At 51.1% G+C, this 21,678-nt stretch overlaps 1 protein-coding gene across 4 annotated transcripts in view; it reads left to right on the top strand.

The window, feature by feature from the left end:
* Window positions 1–17,720, top strand: part of PLEKHD1 (pleckstrin homology and coiled-coil domain containing D1) — a 30,640-nt gene extending 12,920 nt beyond the window's left edge. The window contains exons 3-14 of one of the 4 annotated variants that reach the window (XM_037832440.1): window positions 304–393; window positions 568–644; window positions 1,372–1,463; window positions 2,378–2,430; window positions 10,805–10,899; window positions 12,302–12,395; window positions 13,442–13,474; window positions 13,911–14,089; window positions 14,633–14,765; window positions 15,120–15,264; window positions 15,665–15,814; window positions 16,106–17,720. In XM_037832440.1, the coding sequence (XP_037688368.1) occupies window positions 304–393; window positions 568–644; window positions 1,372–1,463; window positions 2,378–2,430; window positions 10,805–10,899; window positions 12,302–12,395; window positions 13,442–13,474; window positions 13,911–14,089; window positions 14,633–14,765; window positions 15,120–15,264; window positions 15,665–15,814; window positions 16,106–16,275 (1,311 nt within the window). In that variant the 3' untranslated portion in view covers window positions 16,276–17,720. Of the gene's footprint in view, window positions 1–303; window positions 394–567; window positions 645–1,371; window positions 1,464–2,377; window positions 2,431–10,804; window positions 10,900–12,301; window positions 12,396–13,441; window positions 13,475–13,910; window positions 14,090–14,632; window positions 15,265–15,664; window positions 15,815–16,105 lie in introns of all 4 variants that reach the window. The other 3 variants (XM_037832441.1, XM_037832438.1, XM_037832439.1) reach the window with 3 other exon arrangements.
* The last annotated feature ends 3,958 nt before the right edge of the window (window positions 17,721–21,678 follow it).

Below are 21,678 nucleotides of genomic sequence, written 5' to 3'. Positions count from 1 at the left end.
ACCTTGTGAGGGCAGGGGTCAGTGTCAGTGTGTTGCCTTGCTCTGGTTTAACAGAGTCTGGAGAACAAATTCTTCTGGGGGTGAGAAACTCCCCTGCACCCTATCCTGGGCTGGGCCCCCACCCTCTGTGCCCCAGCCCCACTTCTCTCCTCTAGGGGTCATTTCTGGCCTCTGCCCATTGGCCCCAGAGCCTGGCTTCCAGCTTGGGGTCTTGGGCAGGACTTGGCTTTGGCTGGGCCCCCAGAGGCACTTGGTGACCTGGATTGGGCGGGACCGGGGCTGCCTGTCCCGGTTCTTCCTCAGGGCGTCATCCCTCTGGGGGGCTGCCTGGTGGAGGCCAGGGAAGAACCCAGCATGCCCTACGCCATGAAGATCTCCCACCAGGACTTCCATGTGAGTAAAGCTCCCCCCTCAGCCTGGGCTCACCAGGGGCAGGCCAGCTCCCGGGGCCCCAGGCTCATGGGGCAGCCCCTCTGGGGACCTGGGCCTGCAGTGGTGTGGGCGCGACCCCCACTCTTCGGAGTGGCCCCTGCCTCTCAGGCACGCCCGGGCTCCTCTTCCTGACAGGGGAACATCCTGCTGGCTGCCGAGTCCGAGTTTGAACAGACCCAGTGGCTGGAGATGCTGCAGGAGTCTGGGAAGGTGTAAGTGCTCCTGGGCGCGAGGGGTCAGCCCGAGAGCCCAGAAGGGGGGAGGGGTCCGGGCTGGGCTGACCCTGAACTCCAGGAGAGGGCAAGGTGGGAAGACAGAGCCTCCTTGAAGACAGGGCTGTGGGAGTGGACTATTGTGGGTGCCTGTGAGGGGTCTCCTAAGCAAGCTTTAAAAGCCAATGCTTGTCACAGTCACAGGTGGCAAATGGCACCATTGTGTCTCCAACTCTTGGGAGCAAATCCAGCATCAGTAGTCAGATGTGGCTGCCTTCCCACATCTATCCCACCTCCCCAGGCCCATAATTAATCCTGGAGAGGACCAGGGCTGGTGTTTTGTAAATTAGAGTCCAGATCATGGAAACCCCAGTTTAGCACATAATCCCCATCCCAGGGCCTGCCTTCTCAAGCTCGGTCGTGCCTTTTGCTGGGTGGTGGCATTCAGTGGTGTAGAAAACAGCCCGGGAAGCAATCTCTCCCTGCTCTGAAATGCTGTTGGCCCAGCCCACAGTAGCCCCCTTTGCAGCCTCTGCTTACTGTAGAGGCTCGATGCTGGTGGCAAGCGCAGGCTGTGGGTGCCAGAATGAAGACGAGCTGGGATTCTGAAGGACACAGATGAATGAGCGCAAAGCATGCACATTTTCTTTCTCCCCTACCCTTCTGTTTTAATGATTTTATGTTTCTCCGTCTTCTCTCCTTCTTCCCATCTGCCCTCCTTCCCTAGGACCTGGAAGAACGCCCAGCTGGGAGAAGCCATGATCAAAAGCCTGGAGGCCCAGGGCCTGCAGTTGGCCAAGGAAAAGCAGGAGTATTTAGGTTGGCTGGAGGGGTGGATCAGAAGCTGAAGTTCCCCAGTGATAGCACATGGGGGCCTAGTGGAAATTCGGGGAGTGGCTTAGTGAGTTATAAGTAGCCAGAGACCAGCTTGGAGCCTGAAGGGCTTTATGATGCAATTAAATGTCCTTTTGGCCAGAATGACAAGAGGCAGGAGAGCCTGGTGGTTAAGAGCCTGGGTTCTAGACCCAGCTTGATGCTTATTTGTTAGCTCTCTGCGTCTTTAGGCAGCTCAGCGTCTCTAAGCCTCAATGTCCTCATCCTTAAAATGGAGTTAAAAACAGTCTCTGTTTCTTAGAGCAGGGTATGGGGATTAAGTTAAATGCATGTAAGCACTTATGTCTGGCGCGTGGTAAGGGCTCCACAGATGGAGATATTGCTATCCTGCCCTGGGCCTCCAGGTCCCAGTCTTGCCCCCACCCAGCCCCCAGCCCACTTTAGACCTGACCACAAGATCCCAGACCCCTGTGCCTGTGATTGGCTGGTAAACTCACCCTGCTTTGGAAATTAGAAGGTGAGACTGGGTTTGGGTCCTGGGTCTGGGGTCCCTAGGCACTGACACCTGCTCCCTTCCCCCTCCTCAGACACTCAGGGCCCCAGCATGTTTCTCCTCTCTGCTCTGGCTACCCCTCTCCCTCTTTCACTAGCCAGACACAAAGCACAAATGCAAAAAGCAGGGACGATGGTGGAAAAGGAAGGTAGCAGCTCAGGGCAGTGCAGCAGCTTGTCACCAGCAGCTGGCCCTGCCCTCCACCTGGCATGGGTGTGGCAGTGTGGACCTCTTCCTTGGGGAGATACTGGGGGAGACGGAGGTCACTGCAGGCCACCTGACTCTCTCAGGACCTTGGCTCTGGAGCAAGCTTTTTGTGAGCATGTGTGTGTGCTTGCCTTGGCAGACAAACTGATGGAAGAGACTGAAGAACTCTGCCTTCAGAGGGAGCAGAGAGAGGTAAGTGCACTTTGAAGCCACTCAGGATTGCCGCCCCTCCCCACCCACCTCCCGCCCTCTGGAGGCCCTTAACAGCTGAGGGTACTGGCTTGGGTTTCTAACATTAGGGAATGATGTAGAGGAACTGGGCACCCAAAGAACTGACTAGAAAATCATTCAGGGCAGAGCGGTGAGGCCAAGTGAGACGACAGTGTTTGGGACATGCTGCAGCTTCTTGGTGAGAAGCATATTTCTCCTCACCACCCCTTAGGAGGAAAGTAAAACGGGAAGGTGACAAACGTCTAGAGTAGAAGCCATCCAAAACTGCATCAGTAGGTAGTGAGCTGCTTGTCAATGGTGGCATTCACAGGGAAAGGGTAGATGGCTTCCTTAATCTTGTACAGGGGCTCTGCTGCTGTAAGGTGATTGAATTTGGTAATCATAGAAGCTCCTTCATTCTCTAAATGTGCACAATACGGGTCCCGAGGGGGCCAAGCACTGGCCTGAGGTACCCTGTGGGTAGAGGAAAACCTTGCCTCCTTGAGGGTGGGGTGCACTTCATTTGGAAATCCCATGCAGCTTGGGCCCTGCCTTTCTAGGGAGTCATTCACCACCCCTGGAGGGCAGAGGAAGGTAGTGGTTAGCAGGATGAAATCTGGAGCCAGAGCTTCACCACTCCTAGCTGTGTGACCTTAGGCAAGTTACTTAACCTCACTGAACATCAATAGTTTCAGCTATTGGGGATAATAATAGAACCCATCTTATTAGGGATGTTGTGAAGTTTAAGTGAGATGTTGCACGTAGAGTGCTTGGCATGTAGTATGTGCTTAATAAATATCTGTGACAGTCAGTATTATGATCATGTCATTATTAATTACTATTAATTATGGGCCCATCCTGCATGTGAGGTGCCTGGGGCCTGACGTTGCAGGGTGGGTTGCCCAAAGGAGCCTACAGAGGGAGGCCCGATACATTCCACTTCTCTTTGCCCAGTGGCTTTTCCTTGTCCTCTCCCAGGTGAGTCGCAGGGCTGGATCATCCTTGGCTCAGTCTCAGCTCAGTGCCTGACTCTGTTTGTCTGTTGATAACTCCTCACCCCTCCTAGCTCATCCCCAAGTCACCTTTGCACCCCAGTGCCTGGCACAGCACATGGCTCAGAATGAGTGTCGATGCATGTTTGTGGACTGAATCAAGGAACACTTCTGATTCTTGCAACTTTACAGTTTGACTTTAATCTAGTAGGACAATTCTCTCTCATTTTTCTTCTTCCAAAATTTTTACCATATATTCTTGCCCATTTATTCTTCCAGCTGGATTTCAGAATCATCTTATCAATTACTGAAAAAAAATCTGTTGAGCTTGCATTGGCATTGCATGGTTTTGAGGAGCCTTGGCATATGGACAGCACTGAGCCTTTTGGCATTGCATGGTTTTGAGGAGCCTTGGCATATGGACAGCACTGAGCCTTCTTTCTGGCCAACGGTTTTGTGTCTCCAGGTCTCCAGGCCCTCCCTCATCTAGGGCCGACATTAGAGTTTTGGCATTTTCTTCATAGAGTTCTGTACATTTCAAGAAGCGAGACTTCTGGTGGGTTGTCAGCAACCTAAAGACAAGTGATTCTGGAAGCCTGGGGATGGGATGGAGTGACAGGCCCGGCCACCTGCTGGGAGAGAGACAGACGTATCCATCAGAGAGGCTAAATCTGGGGCAGCAGGCGGCTGGAGGAAAATTTAGACACTCTATCTAGGTCTTTAGCCATGAAATGAGGACAGCGGAGACCCACTGCACACCAGCCTTGCTTAAAGCCACAGCACGTTCAGGGAGGGAGTTCTGTCTGCTGTGAACTCCTGGGTGTGGGGGACATAATGGGAGTGCAGCTGGTGAATGCAGCTTCTGTTCCTAGCTGAGGCATCCTGTTAAGGCTTTTCCTTCCTTAACTTGCTCATCCATATTATGGGTCTGCTGTCCCCTCCTGGTCCCAGAGACTGTCTGAGTGTACCTTGGGCCACACTCATGGCCCAGTGATAAGATGAAGATTCTCCTGATCGTTTGGGTGGCCTCTGAGAGACAGCCTGGCCTAAAGGAAGACTCAGGGTCTGGAACCAGTAGACCCCGAGAGCCTCACCCCTCTCACTGACTGTGTGGTGCTTCCTGCATCTGTGACGCTCCCGTAAGAGTAATGCCTGCTGCTGCCTGCCTCCTGGGCTGCTGTTGGGGTCAGTGAAACAAAAGGCAAGGGGTGCTCCATGGACTGGAAAGACACATGCAGGTGTGGGCTGTGCAATGTGCCGCCCTGACTTCCTCCCTAAGGTGGAAGGGCCCTGGACTCTGGGGCATGAGCAGAGAGGGCAGGGGTCCAATGCCAGGAGCCAGAGGAGCAGGCCCTTCCTTGGGCGTCCCTGGCCCCCAAACCCTCATCTCCATCAGCCCCAGGGGAGGGCAGCCTCCTGCCCCCTTTCCTTTCCTGGCTCAGCTCTGAGAGCTCATCCTTGCCCATAGGCACACAGGGGGAAATCAGAAAAGCCAGGGCCAACCTTGCGGGGTTCTTGCCACCCAGGCTGCTCCTGGTCAGAACACACTTTCTGAGTTAGAAAGAATCTCCCACTTCAGGTGGGAGGCTCTTTGCCAACTTCCCTGACGGGTGTTGATCCTGACCTGCAACTGGGCCGCTGGGTACCTCCTCAGGTATCCTTTGCATTGTTGCTCAGTTATTTGAAAGCGCTTCCTTTCATTGAGCTGAAATTTGCCTCCCAGTGACTTCCTGCCATCCTTACACTCCTGCAACTGAAGTCAGGTCCAAGAGTCAGCAGAACAATTATGATATGGTGGAGACAGGCTTTAGTGGCAGCAGCTGTTAGCTGACAGCTTGGTCTGTGACAAGGTTACTGCAAACACTCATACCCTCTTGGGCTGCACAAACAGGAGGTTCTGGCTGCTCCAGGTTTATAAGTTGTAGGTTCCAGTCTATTCCACATTCCCAGGCTGCACCTGGACTTCAGCTTCATGTCGAAGTTATACAGGTGAAATGAAAGGCAGAACAGAAGTGAGCAACCAAGAAGGGAGTCCTTCCTCTTTCTATTTCCTCCTCTTTCAAATATAGTTTTTTTTTTTTCCTATTGGTAGAGATCATGGTCTTTTATAGGAAACTTGGAAAACATGATGTATACAAAATTTATCCTTTTTCACAATTGACAGACAACTACTGTCAACTTTTAGGTGTTTTTCTTTTGTCTTTTTTCTCCCATATATTGTTCTTATATATTAAATATTTTAATAGGATTTAATTGGGATCATATCAGATATTCAATTGTATGCCTTGCTTTTTCATTGTATTTTTCATTATACCTTCATTAACAGTATACTTGCAGCAGGTGTCCATGTCCTTCAACACTCTTCGAAAACATCAGTTTTCATGGCTGATGGAATTAGTAATGGCTATGTACTGATTCAGCACATGGAATGTTTTCATTTAACTAATCTTTGATTTTTGCACATCTGGATTGTTTCCAGTTTTTCACTATCATAAATTATGCCAGAGTGAATATCCTTTCACATAAATCTTTGTCTACTCTTCTAATTATTTCTTTAGGATAAATTCCTAAACATAGAATTACTGAGACTCCTGGTACATATTGCCAGATTGCTTTCTAGAAAATTTGTACCAATTTACACTCCCACCAGCAATGTATGGGCATTTCCATCTTTATCTCACTGTCTGTGTTTGAGTTTCTGCTTTGTTATTTAGTAGCTGTGTGACTTTGAGCAAGTTGCTTGACCTTTCTGTGTCTCTGCTTTTCTCATCTGTAAAATTAAGGGGAAAATAGTACCTACCCTTACAGTTGATATGAGGATTAAATAAGTTATACATGTAAAGTGCTTAGAACAGTAAGCTCACAGTAAATGTTAGCTAATATTATCATTGTTATCGTATGCCAAGATCTGTTTCAGAATTTTCTTTTCTATTCTATTGGGTTGCTGGCCATTCTTGAGTAGACACTACACTGTTTTAATTTGTAAGGCTAGCTTACATTTACTAGGCTGCAGGCAGTTTGCATCCTCCCAATAATCCTAGGAGATAGTACTGCCTTATTTCAGAGAGAATTACCCGCTGCCTCTCTTCTCTCTCTGCACCCCAAAGGCAATTGCTCCAAAAGCAGTCTGGAACACCCCTTCCTCCCTGTTTTCATTTACCGTTTATACGCAAATGACTCCCAAGCTGACACCTATAGACCATTTTATCCTCTGAGCTCCAGCACCTTTTATCCAACTGTTGACTTCATATCTCCAGTTGGATATCTCAAAGATACCTCAAAGTTAATGTGTCCAAGACCCAACTCATGATCATCCCCAGCAGAGCTGGTGGTCCTCTCCTAGTGCTCCCCATCTCAGGGGATGCAGCACTGTCCACTGTTTGTGCAGGTCAGAAACCTGGGCGTCATGCCTTACCTTTCCTCCCACTCCCCCCTTTTCCACCCCACCGCCAAGTCTTGTTTGTGTTGTCCCCTAGAGCTCTAGAACCCCCCTGGTCACTTCTCTCCATCTCACTGCCCTGGTTCACACTGCCATTAGGTGGCTTCCCACCAGGACTCCCTGCTCTCCTTCTGCTTCCTTTTCATCCCTTGCCTCCACATGCAGCCAGAGTCACTGTTCAAAATGGAAATCGTATCACATTACCCACCCTCTTTCCCTACTTCCTGCTGAAAACCTTCATTGCTTCCTCTGAGCACAGGCCCTTGTTTGAGAAAGCCTCGGGGCCTGGTCTCTAATAGGATCTTCCTGGAAGTGATTAAAGCCCCCAGAGTGTTGCTGAGACTGGCCTCTATGGCTAGAGACTTCTGGGTTGGACCCGCTGGTAGAATGCAGCCTCTCCTTTGACAGGGATAAATGCCAAAATCCTTAGCAGGACCCAAGGCCCTGTGCAGTCTAACCTCTGCTGGCCCCCAGCCTCTCTCCCATCATGCTCACATTTGCTCTGGGCTCAGCCACGTGGACCTGTCCCAGTCGTTTCAGGGTACCAGGTTTCCACAGGGCCCGTGCACATGCTGCTCCTTCTTCCTGGAGTGCTATTCCCTCTTCCCCCGTTAATCCACCTCATCCTCATCTCAGCTCAGGAATCTCTTGACCCTCTCCTGCCCCAATCCAGGGCAGCTTTATATAGAACTGGGTCCATCTCCTGCCTATCATTTATCTCAGTTTGTAATGACTGTCTAAAGTGTGTGAGTGTTTTATTAATACCTGGTCACCACACTAGACTGTAAGCTCCGCAAGAGCAGGGACATGTCTGTTTTTGTCCATCTTCATATCCTCAGTGCATGGCCCAACGGGTGCCTGGCATATATAAAGCACAAAACAAACATCTGTGGCATGTATGAATGGAAGTTTAAGAATATCTCATTGAGGTTTTTATGGGAGTTGTACTGAGCATGTAAATTAATTGGGAAGACTCTTTACCATAAGTATTAAGTCTTCCCAATTAGGAGCTTAAGTCTCTGCATTTTCTTTTTCAAGAGTCTAATTGCTTTATGGAGGGTTAGAAAACATGTCCGGTGAAGCATGGCAAGCCGGATTGGTTTGGCTTGAAGGAGAGGAGACTCAGGAACACAACAGTGGTTTCAAATGCGTGAAGGGAAAAAGGAGTGGTCTTGTTCTGTGGCCCCAAGGGGAGAAGCCAGACCCACTGATGGAAGTCATGAGGAGGCAGGTTTTGCCATATCTCCACTGGCAGGATGAGATGGGCTGCCCCTCCCCTGGGTGTGCCTGAGGAGCTCAGAGTCCCCAGGGGGTGGCTGCTGTCCTTGGCTCTGCCAGTCTGTTTTGCTAAAAGCTGTTCACTAGCTCTCATTTTGCTGACTGGGATATACAAGCTTCATGGCTGAGGAGAGGGTGTGGCTGAGAGAGAGGCTGCGAGTGAGGCAGCTGCCAAGGCGAGAGAAAGTTTGGGCAAAGGACAAGTGGCTAAAGGCTTTTGGAGGGAAGTTTTGCTCCATGAGTGAGATGTAGCCCTTCCGTCTGAGCCTCACAAAACTTTCAGAAAAATCTACATCATTCATCAGTGCTTTTGTATTTGTAGCTTTCAAAGAGTAACAATGCTGAGCCTGGGAGGGGTTGAGCTGGCAAGGGAGAATTTTTTATCAAGCTGATTCAGGAAAAAATTGGGCTGACTTAAGAGAGGATGAATTCCCTGTCATGAGAGCCACTCAAGCTGGGCCTGGACCATCTCTGGGCACAAAATCTGAGAAGGGGATTCAGCGTCTGATCAAGACTGAAATATCTTTAAAGTTCCTTTGACCCTAGAAGGCTATGGTTTGTGGATGCCCATTTCTCTGATCCTTTCACATAGCAATGAACACACATTTACTAAATTAGTTACTGAATTAGGTAGAAAATGGCATTTTACCTCATAGAGCTGGGACCAACTAGGGGTAGGAATAAGAAAAGCGAGATGATTGTTTTGCCATATGATTTTCAAGTAGATCAGTTTCATTTTCTGGTTCTTGGAGGTATAGCTGGAGCCTGCTGACATCATGAGGTACTTAAATACTAGGGAGGAAAGACATGGGGTTTTAAAATGTTTACTTTCCCCCATTTTTCAAGCACAAAAAGATACCCCTGTGTGATATCAAGTAAGGGGGAATATTTGCAAGTTGGAGTTTTGGAGGAGAGGGCTCTCCAGGGAGGGGAAGGCCGGAGGGTGGGGTGGGGTCCTCCAGCTGGGTCCTTTGTGATCTGTTCTGAAGCAGAAGAAGCCTCAGAGCCAGGTGCCCTTGTGATTTTGCACGTCTAAACCCATGGATGCTTGCAGCCTGTGATTTTCTCCAGGACCTTAAACATTCGTGCCACAGCAGGGACCTCCAGAGATGGGGGTTACACCAGGTTCGTTGAACCTGAGGCCACAGAGAGAATTATCATCATTATCAAGATCATGTGTTACCACTGAGAATGTATCCACATGGGGGCTTTCAAACTGTTTGAAGCTCCGAACTATTCTTTCACTTAAAACAGGGGGGGCTATAGGAATGAAAATTTAGTTCTATTTATATCATGTCTCTATATGATATATCAGTCAGGATAGGCTGGGTGATACTGTCATAACACACAACCCCCAAATCTTAGTGGCTTATAAAAGCCAAGGTGTATTTCTCCTTCAACTACATGGGTCAGCGGGGGGTCTCCTCTGCTCACCCAGAGACCCAGGCACACAGAGAGCCTCCTCCGTTTGCAGCAACACTGGTGGCCGGGGCAGAGGGGAGGGGATGTGCACAAGTCACTGTACACAAAGGCCCTTGGCTGGATGTGACACACTTCTACTCAGATCCCGCTGGCCTCAGCCAGCCCCACAGGCCACCCAGAGCAGGTGCCAGGAGAATCGGAGCGTCAGTAAGCAGCCCTCATGATGACCGCATTTGGAAAACTGAGGTTGATTTGCAACCAGGGATCCATGCTATAAGGGTTACTAATGATTAGAGGAAAAGGAAATGGTAACTTTGGGTAAGAAGTTTAAGCATGGAAGTCGTGAAGTTTGAAGTCAGACTTTCCCCTTTCCTTTGTTTTTGATTTCCTTTTCTGTATCTCTTCAGAGCCAATTATAGATAGCCCACCTCCCTGGCAGGGTTTCTATTATACAGAGACCCCCCCGGGTGAAAATGAGAGTATAATTTGGAGCTAGAAGATAAGAAAGGGGATCAGGAAATAATATCCTCCCACAGTCAAAAATGTGGAGAAACAAAGCAATTGTCACTGATATGCTTCAAGCTGAACTGCATTTGCAGGTGTACCCACCGAAACCACCTTGCACTGAACTTCAGGAAACTGAAGGCACTACTTGCTGGGAACACACTTGGCTTCCTGACTGGCACCAGGAAGGAACTAGACTGACCTCCCCACCTCCCCAGCACCTGTCCTGGGCTCCCTGGCTCTCCTGCACACGTGGGGCTGAGCACCTGGGAAGCTGCAGCCACTGGGCTGCTTAGATGTCTGCAGCAAAAAGAGTCCTTATTCCCTGACTTTTGGGTAGGGAATGGCTTTGCTTTGCCACTTCTAGCAGACTTCCCTCCAGGGCTCTTTAATGGAAATACACACTTAGTACTTTTTCCTCCAGGGTGTTAGGGACTGGGATTGCCCAGTGGGGTAGACACCTAGAATTACAGTCACATCCAGCAAGCAGGAAAAGATGGTTGGGATCATGCTAATGGTGTTTTAAATGGGTCACGTTCATCACAGTTTGGTTTTGTTGAGTTGTATGTCACTGGGGGGAGCCAGGGTCCTCAGGACTTAATCCCAAATCTTGTCCAGTGTGTGCAAAATCCCAAAGGGTGCCCTGGATTACAGGGGTGGCTCCTAAACTCAGGCTCCTTTGTTGCTCCTGACCCTTCTCTCCCTCTCTGATTCTCTTCAGGAGCTCGAGCGCCTTAACCAGGTGCTGGAGGCCGAGAAGCAGCAGTTTGAGGAGGTGGTGCAGGAACTGAGAATGGAGCAGGAGCAGATCAAGAGGTGGTGGTGGTATCCTGGGAAGGGAGCGGGGAGGAGAGGATGCATCTAGGTTAGGGGATGCAGAGCCCATGTTCACCAGCAGGCCCGGAGAGGTCTCCACCAGGAGATATTCACTTTCTGATGACTTGGTTTGAGTCTCCATTTCCAATGCTCTAGTTCTTTGAATGTGTCCAGAAGGAGCTGGAGACCCCCTCAAATGGGCCATCTCTGCCCACTAGAGTGTGAGACATGGGCAAGTATAGCCAGGCATGCCTCTAAGCACCAAGCTCCTCCCTCCTTGAAGCCTTTCTTACCCAGGGTTAGACAGTACCAAGCTGGCCTGGAGGTGCCAAGACTCCCAACATTCTCTGTCTTTCCTGTCGAACTTTCACATTTTTGGCTAATGATGACACTTGGGCTCTTTAGTCCAACATATGGCTTATAAATCCAGTTGCACATTAGAATCATCTACTGAATTAGAATCTCTTGAAGGTAGTACCCAGAAATCTACATTTTTAAAAGCTCCCCAGATGCTTCTGATGCATCCCATTGAGAAATTTGGGGACTACTGCTCTAGGCAGTGTTAGCAGTCATCATCATCATCACCAATGTCACCACTATGATCATCAGAAAGATTTGATGATATCCAGAAAGATTTTTTTTGTAACAACCTTATACAAGGAAGTCAAATAGACTTGTGTTTTGGGGAGGGAGAAGTTCAGAGGATCTTACTAGGTAAATTGCCAAACTCAGCTTCCAGAATCGTGCCAGACACTAGAGTAGAAGAAATGTTCCTTTCCTTGAGGATCTTAGAATCTGGCTGGGAAATCCAGACTCACATCCAGGAAACATCAATGCAATAATATATAACCCGGTGCTAGAAGATAATCGTGACGATTTCCTCTGTTTCAAGAATTAAGAAATGTGCACAATCTTTGTGGATTGAGTTGGGCCTTAAAGGATGGGTAGGATTTGTTAAACTGGGGGAGGGAAAGGCATTCCAAGTAGGAGGAGGGTAAACACGAGTAGGGCCTGAGGTGGCCAAGATCTGTGAAGAAGGCAGGAAGGAGTTTTTCATTCCCAACAGGGGCCTCAGCCATATTCCAGTGTCAGAATGAGTGTGGGTTCTAGCTGGGGCTGTCCAGAGAAAACAAGTGGTGAGGCCAGGACCCCTTTGTTTCTCTTCCACTACTTCCCTCTACCCGGGGGGTGGCCCTGGGTTTGTCCCGCCTGATGGATGCATGTGCACCTGGAGAAAGCCACTTTGCCAGGACCTCCTACTTTCAGCCCTAGGCCCCTAGAGCTGCTGTGGGGCCCACCCATGCAGAGGAGCCGGCTGCCCAAGGGCCCTTCTGAGCATTTCTGTGTGCAGAGGAGCTTGGAAGGGGTGGACACTTCCATGCCCAGATCTCTGTCTCCGCAGGGAGCTGGAATTGACAGCAAGATGCCTCAAGGGTGTGGAGCAAGAGAAAAAAGAGCTGAGGCACCTCACAGAGACCTTGCAGCAGACACTGGAGGTGAGGGGCCATTGGTGGGCTGATTGACTGGGAGGCTGGGTGGCTGGGCCACATGATACTGGTTTTTCCAACAGTGTTTCCCCAGGGGTTATCTGCAAGGAGAATGGGGCAGAAAAGAGGGGAAAGGTTGCTCGAAAGGGTCTCTTCTCTGTAGACCTCTGGGAACTCCAGCCAGCACATGAAACCCAAAGTGGGAGCTGGTTGTACCTGGACCCTGAAGAGCAAATTCAAGTTTGTCCTTGATTTAACCATGGCCTCAGGAAATAAACACCTTCTTTAGTGTTTATATTTTTATACCAGATGGAGGACTGATTAGGGTGTGCAGTGGGGGCGTCTACCACTTCCTTCTTGTGGCTCATTCACTTAGCTCCTGGGCACAACTGAGCATAAAGGGAAATTAATTGCCAGGTCACCTCCATTTGATACCACAGAGACTGTGAGGGGGAGGAGGTGGGTGGCAGGTACCAAGGACGAAGTGCAGACTCCTTAGCATGGCATGTAAGTGCAAATTCTGGCACCAACATTTCCTCCCCTTTTGCCCCACTCTCCTTCTGTTGCCTGTCCACATTCCATACAAAGACACCCCAATCCCCACTGCAAACCACTCTTCCCTGAAGAATGCAGGCTCTTTCATTCCTCCATGCCTTTGCCCATGCTATTCCTACTACACAGAGTGTCCTTTCCACCTGTTCTCTGCCTAGAGAACTCCTATTCATCCTTTAATGACTCAGCTCAAATATCACCTCAGTGAAGCTTCCCTAACTCTTCTAGGCAGTTATTTGCTCTGAACCTTGGCTCCCACAGCACTTTGAACACCTGTTATGGGACTTAACACACTGGGTTGCTTTCCAAACTAGGAGCGTCACTTGACTGTGTCTTAATGCCCTCTCTGAGCCCAGCTCCTAGAGTGCACCTGGCACATCGCAGGTGATCCATAAACATTTACCGAATCCTTATTTCCTTGAAGGCTGCAAGGGATTCCTTTTTCCCTTGACTGGATGGGGCCTTATTTGTGGCGTCTTTGTTTCTCTTTCCCTGTTTCACAGCCTGATGTGTGGTTTGCACGGATATTTTCAAAGGTAGGATTTCTGCGAAATGCAGTATCCCAGGCTGATAAATGGGGAGAACATTTAAATCTGCTCTTGGGCTGACTCTTGTTGGGTGTTTTTCATATGAGCCCAACACACCCACTCCCTAACCCTGGGAGGAACAAGGAATCCAGAAGGTCATGGTGCCCTTGGGCCTTGGACCCCAGTTCTAGTAGGAGCCTCCCCCAACTGGAAGCCACGTTGGGCTCCTCCCTGTCTCTCCAAATGGAAGAGCAACCTTGCCTCCTTGTGCGGAAGGAGATCTTGGCCTTTTACCTCATGAGAAAAATGAGGACATCTCAGGTGTTCCTCACAGAGGATCGAGAGAGGAGGGCATTACTCCCTGGAACTGGAAGGCAAGTGAGGGTGGCCATGCTGGAGAACCGCAGGCCCTTTCTCTACCTTCCCTCCCCTCTGCCCACCCCAGGAACTCTCCATAGAGAAGAAGAAAACCCTGGAAATGCTGGAGGAGAATGAGAACCAGCTGCAGACACTGGCCAATCAGAGTGAGCAGCCCCCTCCCAGTGGGGGTCTCCATAGCAACCTAAGGCAGATCGAGGAGAAGATGCAGCAGCTCTTAGAGGAGAAGCTCCTGGCGGAGAAGCGGTGAGGCAGCCCGAGACCCCTGGTCCATAATCGGCTTTGGCGTCAGGGAACTTTCCCCAACTTGGACACTTTGACTCATGGGTTCTAGTTTCCACTCACTAGATAGGTCACTTACTTCCTTTTGCCTGGGACTCAGTTTCCCCACTGGAAGAGAGCTGACTTGACAATCTCTTGAATGGTGTGAACCATACAGATGTCATTAGGTCCTTATAACGAAGCTTTGTGGTAGGCTGGGCAGGTACTCTCAGCCCCTTTTCACAGATGAGAAGACTGAGGCTCAGGGGGGTTATGTGACCTTCCTGAGGTCACAGACCTAGCAAGCCCTAGAGCCAGCACTCCATCTTCTGACTCTGAGCCTGGGGCCATCCCCATCATCACCTGAGTGACAGACAGGGCCCAGAAAGTCCTGGGGCTCACAAAGCCTGGCCTCAGGGTTCCTCCAGCCCAGTCTGCAAGAGGCACTGCCCTCCCATTGGAAAGCCTCATTGGCTGCCCCTGACTCGCTTCACAATGAGCACCGAGTGCTTCCTCTGCCTCTGGCAGGATGAAGGAGAACGAGGAGCGCTCACGGGCCCTGGAGGAGGAGCGAGAGTTCTACTCAAGCCAGTCACAGGCCCTGCAGAACTCGCTGCAGGAGCTGACGGCAGAGAAGCAGCAGGCCGAGCGGGAGCTCAAGGTGCTGGCCCGGGCCTGCTGGGGACCATCTTGGGCTCAGGGAGCCTCCCCTCTGCACAGGCCCCTCCCATGCTTGCACTCCACCGGAATGCTCTCTGCCTCTCTGCCCAGAAGGCAGGTGCAGGCAATGGAGCCACCATCAGGGAGAGCAGGGAGCCCAGTGCTTCAGTGGGGCGTCGCTGACAGACACCCACTGGGTGCCAGGGCTGAGTACAGACCATTTGGTGGGAGGGGGAAACCATGGAGGGAGGATGTGGTAGCTTCCATCCAAGTCCAGTGGTGGTCAGGGAAGGCTCCCCAGGGGGTGGCAGCTGCTCCCCAGGATCCGGCCTCCCTCTCCCCCTTCTCCCTTCAGGCTGAGGTGAAGGTGCGCATGGACCTGGAGAGGCGTCTGCGGGAGGCCGAGGGCGCCTTGCGGAGCCTGGAACAAGGGCTCAATTCCAAGGTGCGGAACAAGGAGAAGGAGGAGAGGATGCGGGCCGACGTGAGCCATCTGAAAAGTAAGCCCTGCCCTCTGGTGTCGCTTCCTTCCCCAGCTCTGGAGCTCAGCCCCAGGCCACGTAGATCCTGGAACAGGGCTGGAGTCCCACTCAGGGCAGCTTGTGCTTTCAGTATGCGGGAAACCATGGATGGAGTTCCTTCTCTAAACGCTTGCGTGCTGGCCTCTCCTTGGCACTTCTTCCCTTGGGCTCTTGGCTCTGGAGTGGGGGTGTGGGGAGAAAGCCTGGAGACCCTTCCCTCTTTTGGAGTTCAGAGCTCTTCTCCACAGCAGCTCCTCCCCAAGATGACTGCTTGGTGGTTTGAGGCCAAAGATTTCCAGCTCCCTCCACCAGGCTCCTCGGGAGGGAAGGGAGCGGGCCCGAGCTGCTGAGCCGCAGCCCCCCGGCCCTCTCTGCGCAGGGTTCTTTGAGGAGTGCATCCGGAACGCGGAGCTGGAGGCCAAGATGCCTGTCATCATGAAGAACTCCGTGTACATCCACAAGGCAGCCACTCGGCGCATCAAGAGCTGCCGCTTCCACCGGCGCAGGTCCAGCTCGTCGTGGAACGACAGTGAGTTCGGGCTCTGCATGAGCTGGTGGGTGCCCCTCAGCGACAAGGCGGGAAGTGGGCAGGGTGTGGAGCGGTGAGGGCGGGCCCGCTGCTGAAGCCGGATGGTGTCCCCGGAACCTGGCTCCACCGGGCTCGGGCAAACGGTGAGTTCTCTCTTGGGTCTCTCTTGGGATAATGGGAGCCCATGGGCTGGGAGGCGCTGGGGAGAAGCTCAGTGGCTGAAAGAAGCAAGGGAGGCGGGGAGGGGTGGGCTCAGGGCTCATGGGATGGTCCACGGCTCTGTCTCCCCAGTGAAGCCGTCCCAGTCCTTCATGACGTCCCAGCTGGAAGCCAACAACATAGAGGAGCTCAAGGAAGTGGCCAAGCGGCTGAGCCGAGACCAGCGCTTCCGGGAATCCATCTACCACATCATGGCGACCCAGCCCGGGCCCCCCTCGGTGCTTCCCCGGGGTGGGAAGTGATGGATACGCCTCCCTGCCTCCCAGATTGTTCCCCATGGGTCCAGGAATGGGCAGCTGAGAGCCCTTCCACTCACTCTGGAGCTGCCTCTCTGGGCCAGGGCCTGGGGGCCCGCTTCACCCTCAAAGCACAGGGACGCTACCCTCCTCACCCCCACCCCAGACCCTACCCTTGCAGGCCCGGGCTGGGTGGTGCCTGGTCACCATGGTGAGGGGAGGAGGGAGCCTGGTTATATGTGGAGATTTTTTTTGGTGGAGGGGGGAGGGAAGGGGGAAAACTGCAGCCCTCTCTCGTACCCATTCTACCTCCCTGCCCCTCCCTCTCTGTATGACTCTGCTGCCCGGCCCCGGGTCCCATATATACAGGTCTCAACACCCCCACCCCCAGTCTGGACGCCCTTTTGCCCCCAGGGCTCCCTAGCCCTCTCTTTGCTTCTGACACCCACTGGACATCCCTCAGCCAAGGCCCCACACACCATGGAGCAGGGAGGAAAGGACCTAGGACCTTCCCTGAGGGTGGGCCTGGTATGGGACCGCCCGGACTCCCCTGCCCCTCAGTGAGCTCTCCTCATGCAGCCTCGGCACCCTGGGAGGGTGGGGTGACCCCACCATGTCCCTTCCAAGAATCTGGGGCCAGCAGAGACACTGAGGGCCCAGAGGACATGAAGCCAGCTCAAGGAGGGGAAGAAACTTGATATACTCCTATTCTGCAGGGAGGCAGCTGTCTCTGGCCACAGCAGCCACTGGTCCTTGGGATCACGGACATCTCCCTCTCAGTTGCCCTGATGCCACCTGTCCCTGCAGAGGCCTCACCCAGTGAAGGCCTGTGACAAGGCCGGTAGCCATTGGTGGGCTCAGAGTCATTAGGGGTGAAGCTGAAAACACCAGTCTGCAGCCCTTGTGGAAGACTGCCACCCTCCAGGGGACTGAGGGCTGGGGGTGTCATCTGTGGACAGAAGAGTCTGCCCTGCTCTTTCTCCTCCATCCCCACCCTCTGAAGCTGCCTGCGTCTGTGGGTGTCTCCAGGAAAGGTGTCTTCCTGGGATCAGGGTACTCAAGAACACTCGTGGTGTCAAAGGTGCTGATGATGGAGGTTCTGGGTCGGGAGACGGACAGATGGCTGCAGGACAAGCTCCTGCGGAAGGTGCAGCCTCTGGGAGCTTGCAGCCTGTTCTGAAGGAAGAGGAGCATCACTGCCCGTTGCCCGGACAGCACGTGCTCGCCTGCTGCTAGGCAACCAAGGCCAGGCTGGGCTGCCCTGCTCCGTGCTCAGGGCCGCCTGGGAAACTGATCTCTGTAGTCCCTTCTCGGTGACAGGGGAATTTTGATGGGTTCAGCCATTCTCTGCAGTTTAGGTGAGGATGAGTTTGGGGGTGGGGGTGAGGATGCTTTGGAAATAATGCATCTCAAAGGGCTGAGCCTAAATGTAAAAGCTTTAAACATGTATAAACCTGCATAAAGCTGGACTCATTTGTCTAATAGATATGCGTGGTGGACTTAAAATGAGAGGGAAGATTTATAAAACCAAGATAACTTTATTTTTGTCTTGGGTTTTTAAGAAATTAATGATTTGCTTTGAGGAAAAGATCTTTGGGAAATTTTCAGAATTTTTTTTTCCTGAGCAAGCTATGAACCGGAAAGGAAAATGCTTTTTTCATGCACGTTCACAAACACCTAATTCCTTTCCCCCTATTTTCACACTGTACCTTCTGTGCCTCGGGCAAGTCTGGCTTAACCTCAACCAACTAATCGGTCGGTAAGTATTTGTTAAAAACTCACTATGCCCATATATTCCAGATTTTCATGAAAACTAGGTGGACAAAGAGACTCTAGTTAGAATAACCACTTCAGAAAACCTGGAAAATGAAAGTGTGCTCCTTTTGCATGAGAACAGTGAGACTTTCTGGAAGTCTCATTGGAATTAATAACACAGCAGCAAGACCCCAAGGCTCCAGGGCTAGGGCAACACTAGTTCACGTAAACCCTGGGCTTGTGGTGAATTGAGTCATATATCCCAATTTAGGTATGTCCTTGGTTTTGATCCGTATTCCTGTTGGTGTGAACCCATTATAAATAAGATCTCTTGATGATGTTAATATTAATGAAGATGTGGCTCAACTCCACGAAGGTGGACCTTCATCCAGATTAATGAGTCCTATATAAGCAGGTGAAATTCAGACATAGTGAGAAAAAGTCACAGGGAAGAACTGGAAGCCAGACGTCAACAGAACCTGAAGGAGAAAGGACAGCACATCACCATGTGACAAGAAAGCCAAGGAACCCCAAGGATCGCTGGCCAGCTAGAATTCTGCCACCCGGGAAGGAAGCAAGCCTTCTAGCTAATGCCTTGATTTGGAGTTCTGGCTTCTGAAACCATGATCCAATAAATTCCTGTTGTTAAAACAAAAAACAGAACAAAACAAAAAACCAACTCACTATGTGTACACAGTACCCACAGAAAGCCCGATAGCTAAGTGTACCTGTACACACACACACACACACACACACACTCATTTCCAGTAAGGGACAGACTCCACCAGGGAAGCTGATAAGCAGAGGAGATCAAATGCTGTGCCCCCACTTGCTGATCTGCTTTTCCAAACAACATCTCTAGTGCCTAGGAGGTCAGGGAGTGGAGGGAAAAAAGCAAAATAACTCACTATGTCCCCTAGCGTTGAATATAGAAAAAGAATAAGCTCTCTACATGAACATATGTAAGGATGAAAATTGCTTACTGAAAATACACTGATCTCATTTTTGTTTGTTTTTAAAACAAAACCTTTATTTCTCGGCCAATTATATGCAGTTTCCTGCAGTATTTCTAAGTACACGGTAAGGCCATTGCTAGAGAGATGTTGCCCCCTTCAGGCCAAATGTGGATTACAACGTCTTCTTGTATCACTCTCCCTCTCTCTCAAACACTTCCGTGCACAAGCACACATGTTTTTCTACATACGAAGAAGGATCCCCACTGCTGCACCCCCATTGAGTGGCTTCTTAATGATAATTGAAAAATCTGTGTTCCCACCCCAAGGTCCTGGCTGTCCCCATGTAACAAGGCTTGTCAGCTGCATTTTCTTCTGATTTGAGTACAGACCAAAGGGACAGGGCTGACTCTGCCAGTGGGAATTGCCTTGAGGAGACAACGGATGCCTAGTTTGCTGGCCTTCTAGTTTCAGTATCTCCACTGGAAGTTGACAGTTTTACCTGTTCTGGTGAGGAGAGGTTTATGCTTTCATAATCAGGTAAGGGAGGGCCAGCAATTCATAAGAAATAGTAGACTGAATTCTCTTCCTGTTTGATTTGTTTCCTTAACGATGTTACATCATTGTTCGGTTGGCCCGGGATGGACCTGGTTTACACTGGTGTCCCAGAATAATTACTAATGGCCCCTCCTTTTTAGATCACAGGTGTCCCAGGTGGGATGATAATTCTGTGGTCATCCTGGCTGTAATGCTTTTCCCCAATGAGGTGCTGATGAATGAGAAAGAGATTTATAAAATACTCAGGTTCTGACCCCCTCCCCAGCCGCCAGCCCCTGGGAAGCATCCGCTGCCTCTGTTTTGTCTCTGGAGGGATGTAGTTCTTGTCTCCCAGCCCCACCCACTCCACCCAACTCAGCAGGACGTGGGCAGCCTGTGTGAACTCAGGGGCTGCCTGAGGCAAACCTGCATCACTAGTGCATTTGGAGCCCGCAATGAATGACGACAGTGGAACAGAAACCTGCTCAAGACCCAGGGAGCCAGCCAAGGGCGGTGACAGGTTTTGGTCTAACTGGTGAACCCACCAGACAAAGCAGTTGCTCTGGAGTCCTCAGATAAAGGCCAGTAGCCCTTGTGGAACCTTGTGTTTTTCCTGCAATGTGCCAGGATGAAGCTGAAGCTGCTTAGACCCCCAGGCTGCTGCAAGGGCTCCTTGATGCCAGAAACCCTGTGGCTTTGACTTCTGGGGGAAATAATGCTGACTTCTCTTATCTCACCTGATCCCAGGTGAGCAAGGGTGAAGGGTCCTTTGCAAGGCTTTGGGAGAGGATATTGTGATTGTGCTTGCCTTTGCAAAGAGAGAGCCACTCCCAGACATCCAACGCAATGGGGAGAAGGTGGTTATTCACACTTCCAGGTGGGTGTGGATAGGTGCTGTGTAAACATTCAGGTTCATTTCTCTTGTTGAGAGAAATAACCTTCTCTTTCTGTCCCTGAACTTGGACTTCCACTTATGGCTGCCAACTCCTTTTATTCAGAAATGAGCCTCACTCCTCCATCCTGCTGGGTTAACGGTTTGTAGGAGAAGTTTAGGACGCACTCCAAGCCCAAGATTCCTAAGGGTGAGGGACCCAAATAAACTAAATTTCCAGTAGAGAACTCTACCTACAAGTGTCACCAAATGTTTAAATGCAGTCATTCACTCTGTCTCTGCCTCTGGGTGAGACTGGATATTCAAGCAGGGAAGTTAGGGTGACTCAGAGCTGCTCAAAGGCGGACAGCTCGGCATCATGGGCTCCAGGAGACCTCCAGGCAGTTGCAGAACCACGCAGAGGTGGCGTCCTGGGGCTCATGTCCTCCTTGCACTCGGCCTTGCTCCCCCAGAGGATCTGATGCCTGGCCCTGGGCAGAGAATCCTGCTATGAACAGACTCAACCTGCGGGGGACGTCACGGGCACATGCTCAGTGGCCAGCTCCCAGCCTTGCCTACCCTCCACCTCCTTTTCTTTTCTATTGTGCAACAATGTTTCAGTCCATTTCCACTCCACAACTTGGGGGAGATGTTTGGTCTAAAGAAAAGGCCCAACCAGACGTTAAACGTGGAAACTGGGTAGGAACAGCCCCAGATGCTTATCAGGGCAGGAATCCTCAGTGGCTGGGTCCCCTCACACTCAAACAGCACAGGGTCTCTCCCCTCCTACACAAAGTGGGGCATGCAGAACTAACATCCACTGACCCTGACCCGAGCAGTTGGCCTCCATGGGAACCCAGCCACACAGGGTTTTCTTCCCCTGCTCCTTTGGACACTTTGTGCTGTGTAAGTAATAAAGTGATCATTTGCTGAAAATTCTGCTGTCCGTGAGCCTGTGCTCCCATAGTGTATCCTGCAGCACCTCGCTCCACACAAGCTGCCCGTTATCGTGGCAGAAACTGTGGTTGATGGGTGCTAGAGTGTCACTGACCAGCAGGAGAACCGCTCGCCTTGAGGTGACTCCACTGACAAGACAGAGGGAGGAGCTTGCCACACGCTCTGCCTGCTGCTGCAGGGGGCTGGGAAAGCCTGAGGGTGAAAATCAGGGTCTCTGCTTTGCTACTTACTTGCTCTGTGGCATTTGAAAAGTAACTATTTAAAAAATTTTTTTGTATATTTGCTTTGTTTATTAGGTAAGAGATAAGTCTCTGATCTCATGAGGCTGTTTGAAGC

This window comes from Choloepus didactylus, chromosome 4 (assembly GCF_015220235.1).
Source record: "Choloepus didactylus isolate mChoDid1 chromosome 4, mChoDid1.pri, whole genome shotgun sequence".
NCBI lineage: Eukaryota > Metazoa > Chordata > Mammalia > Pilosa > Megalonychidae > Choloepus > Choloepus didactylus.
The sequence above is the reverse complement of the archived record's forward strand: the minus strand, read 5'-3'. Positions and strand labels throughout refer to the sequence as shown.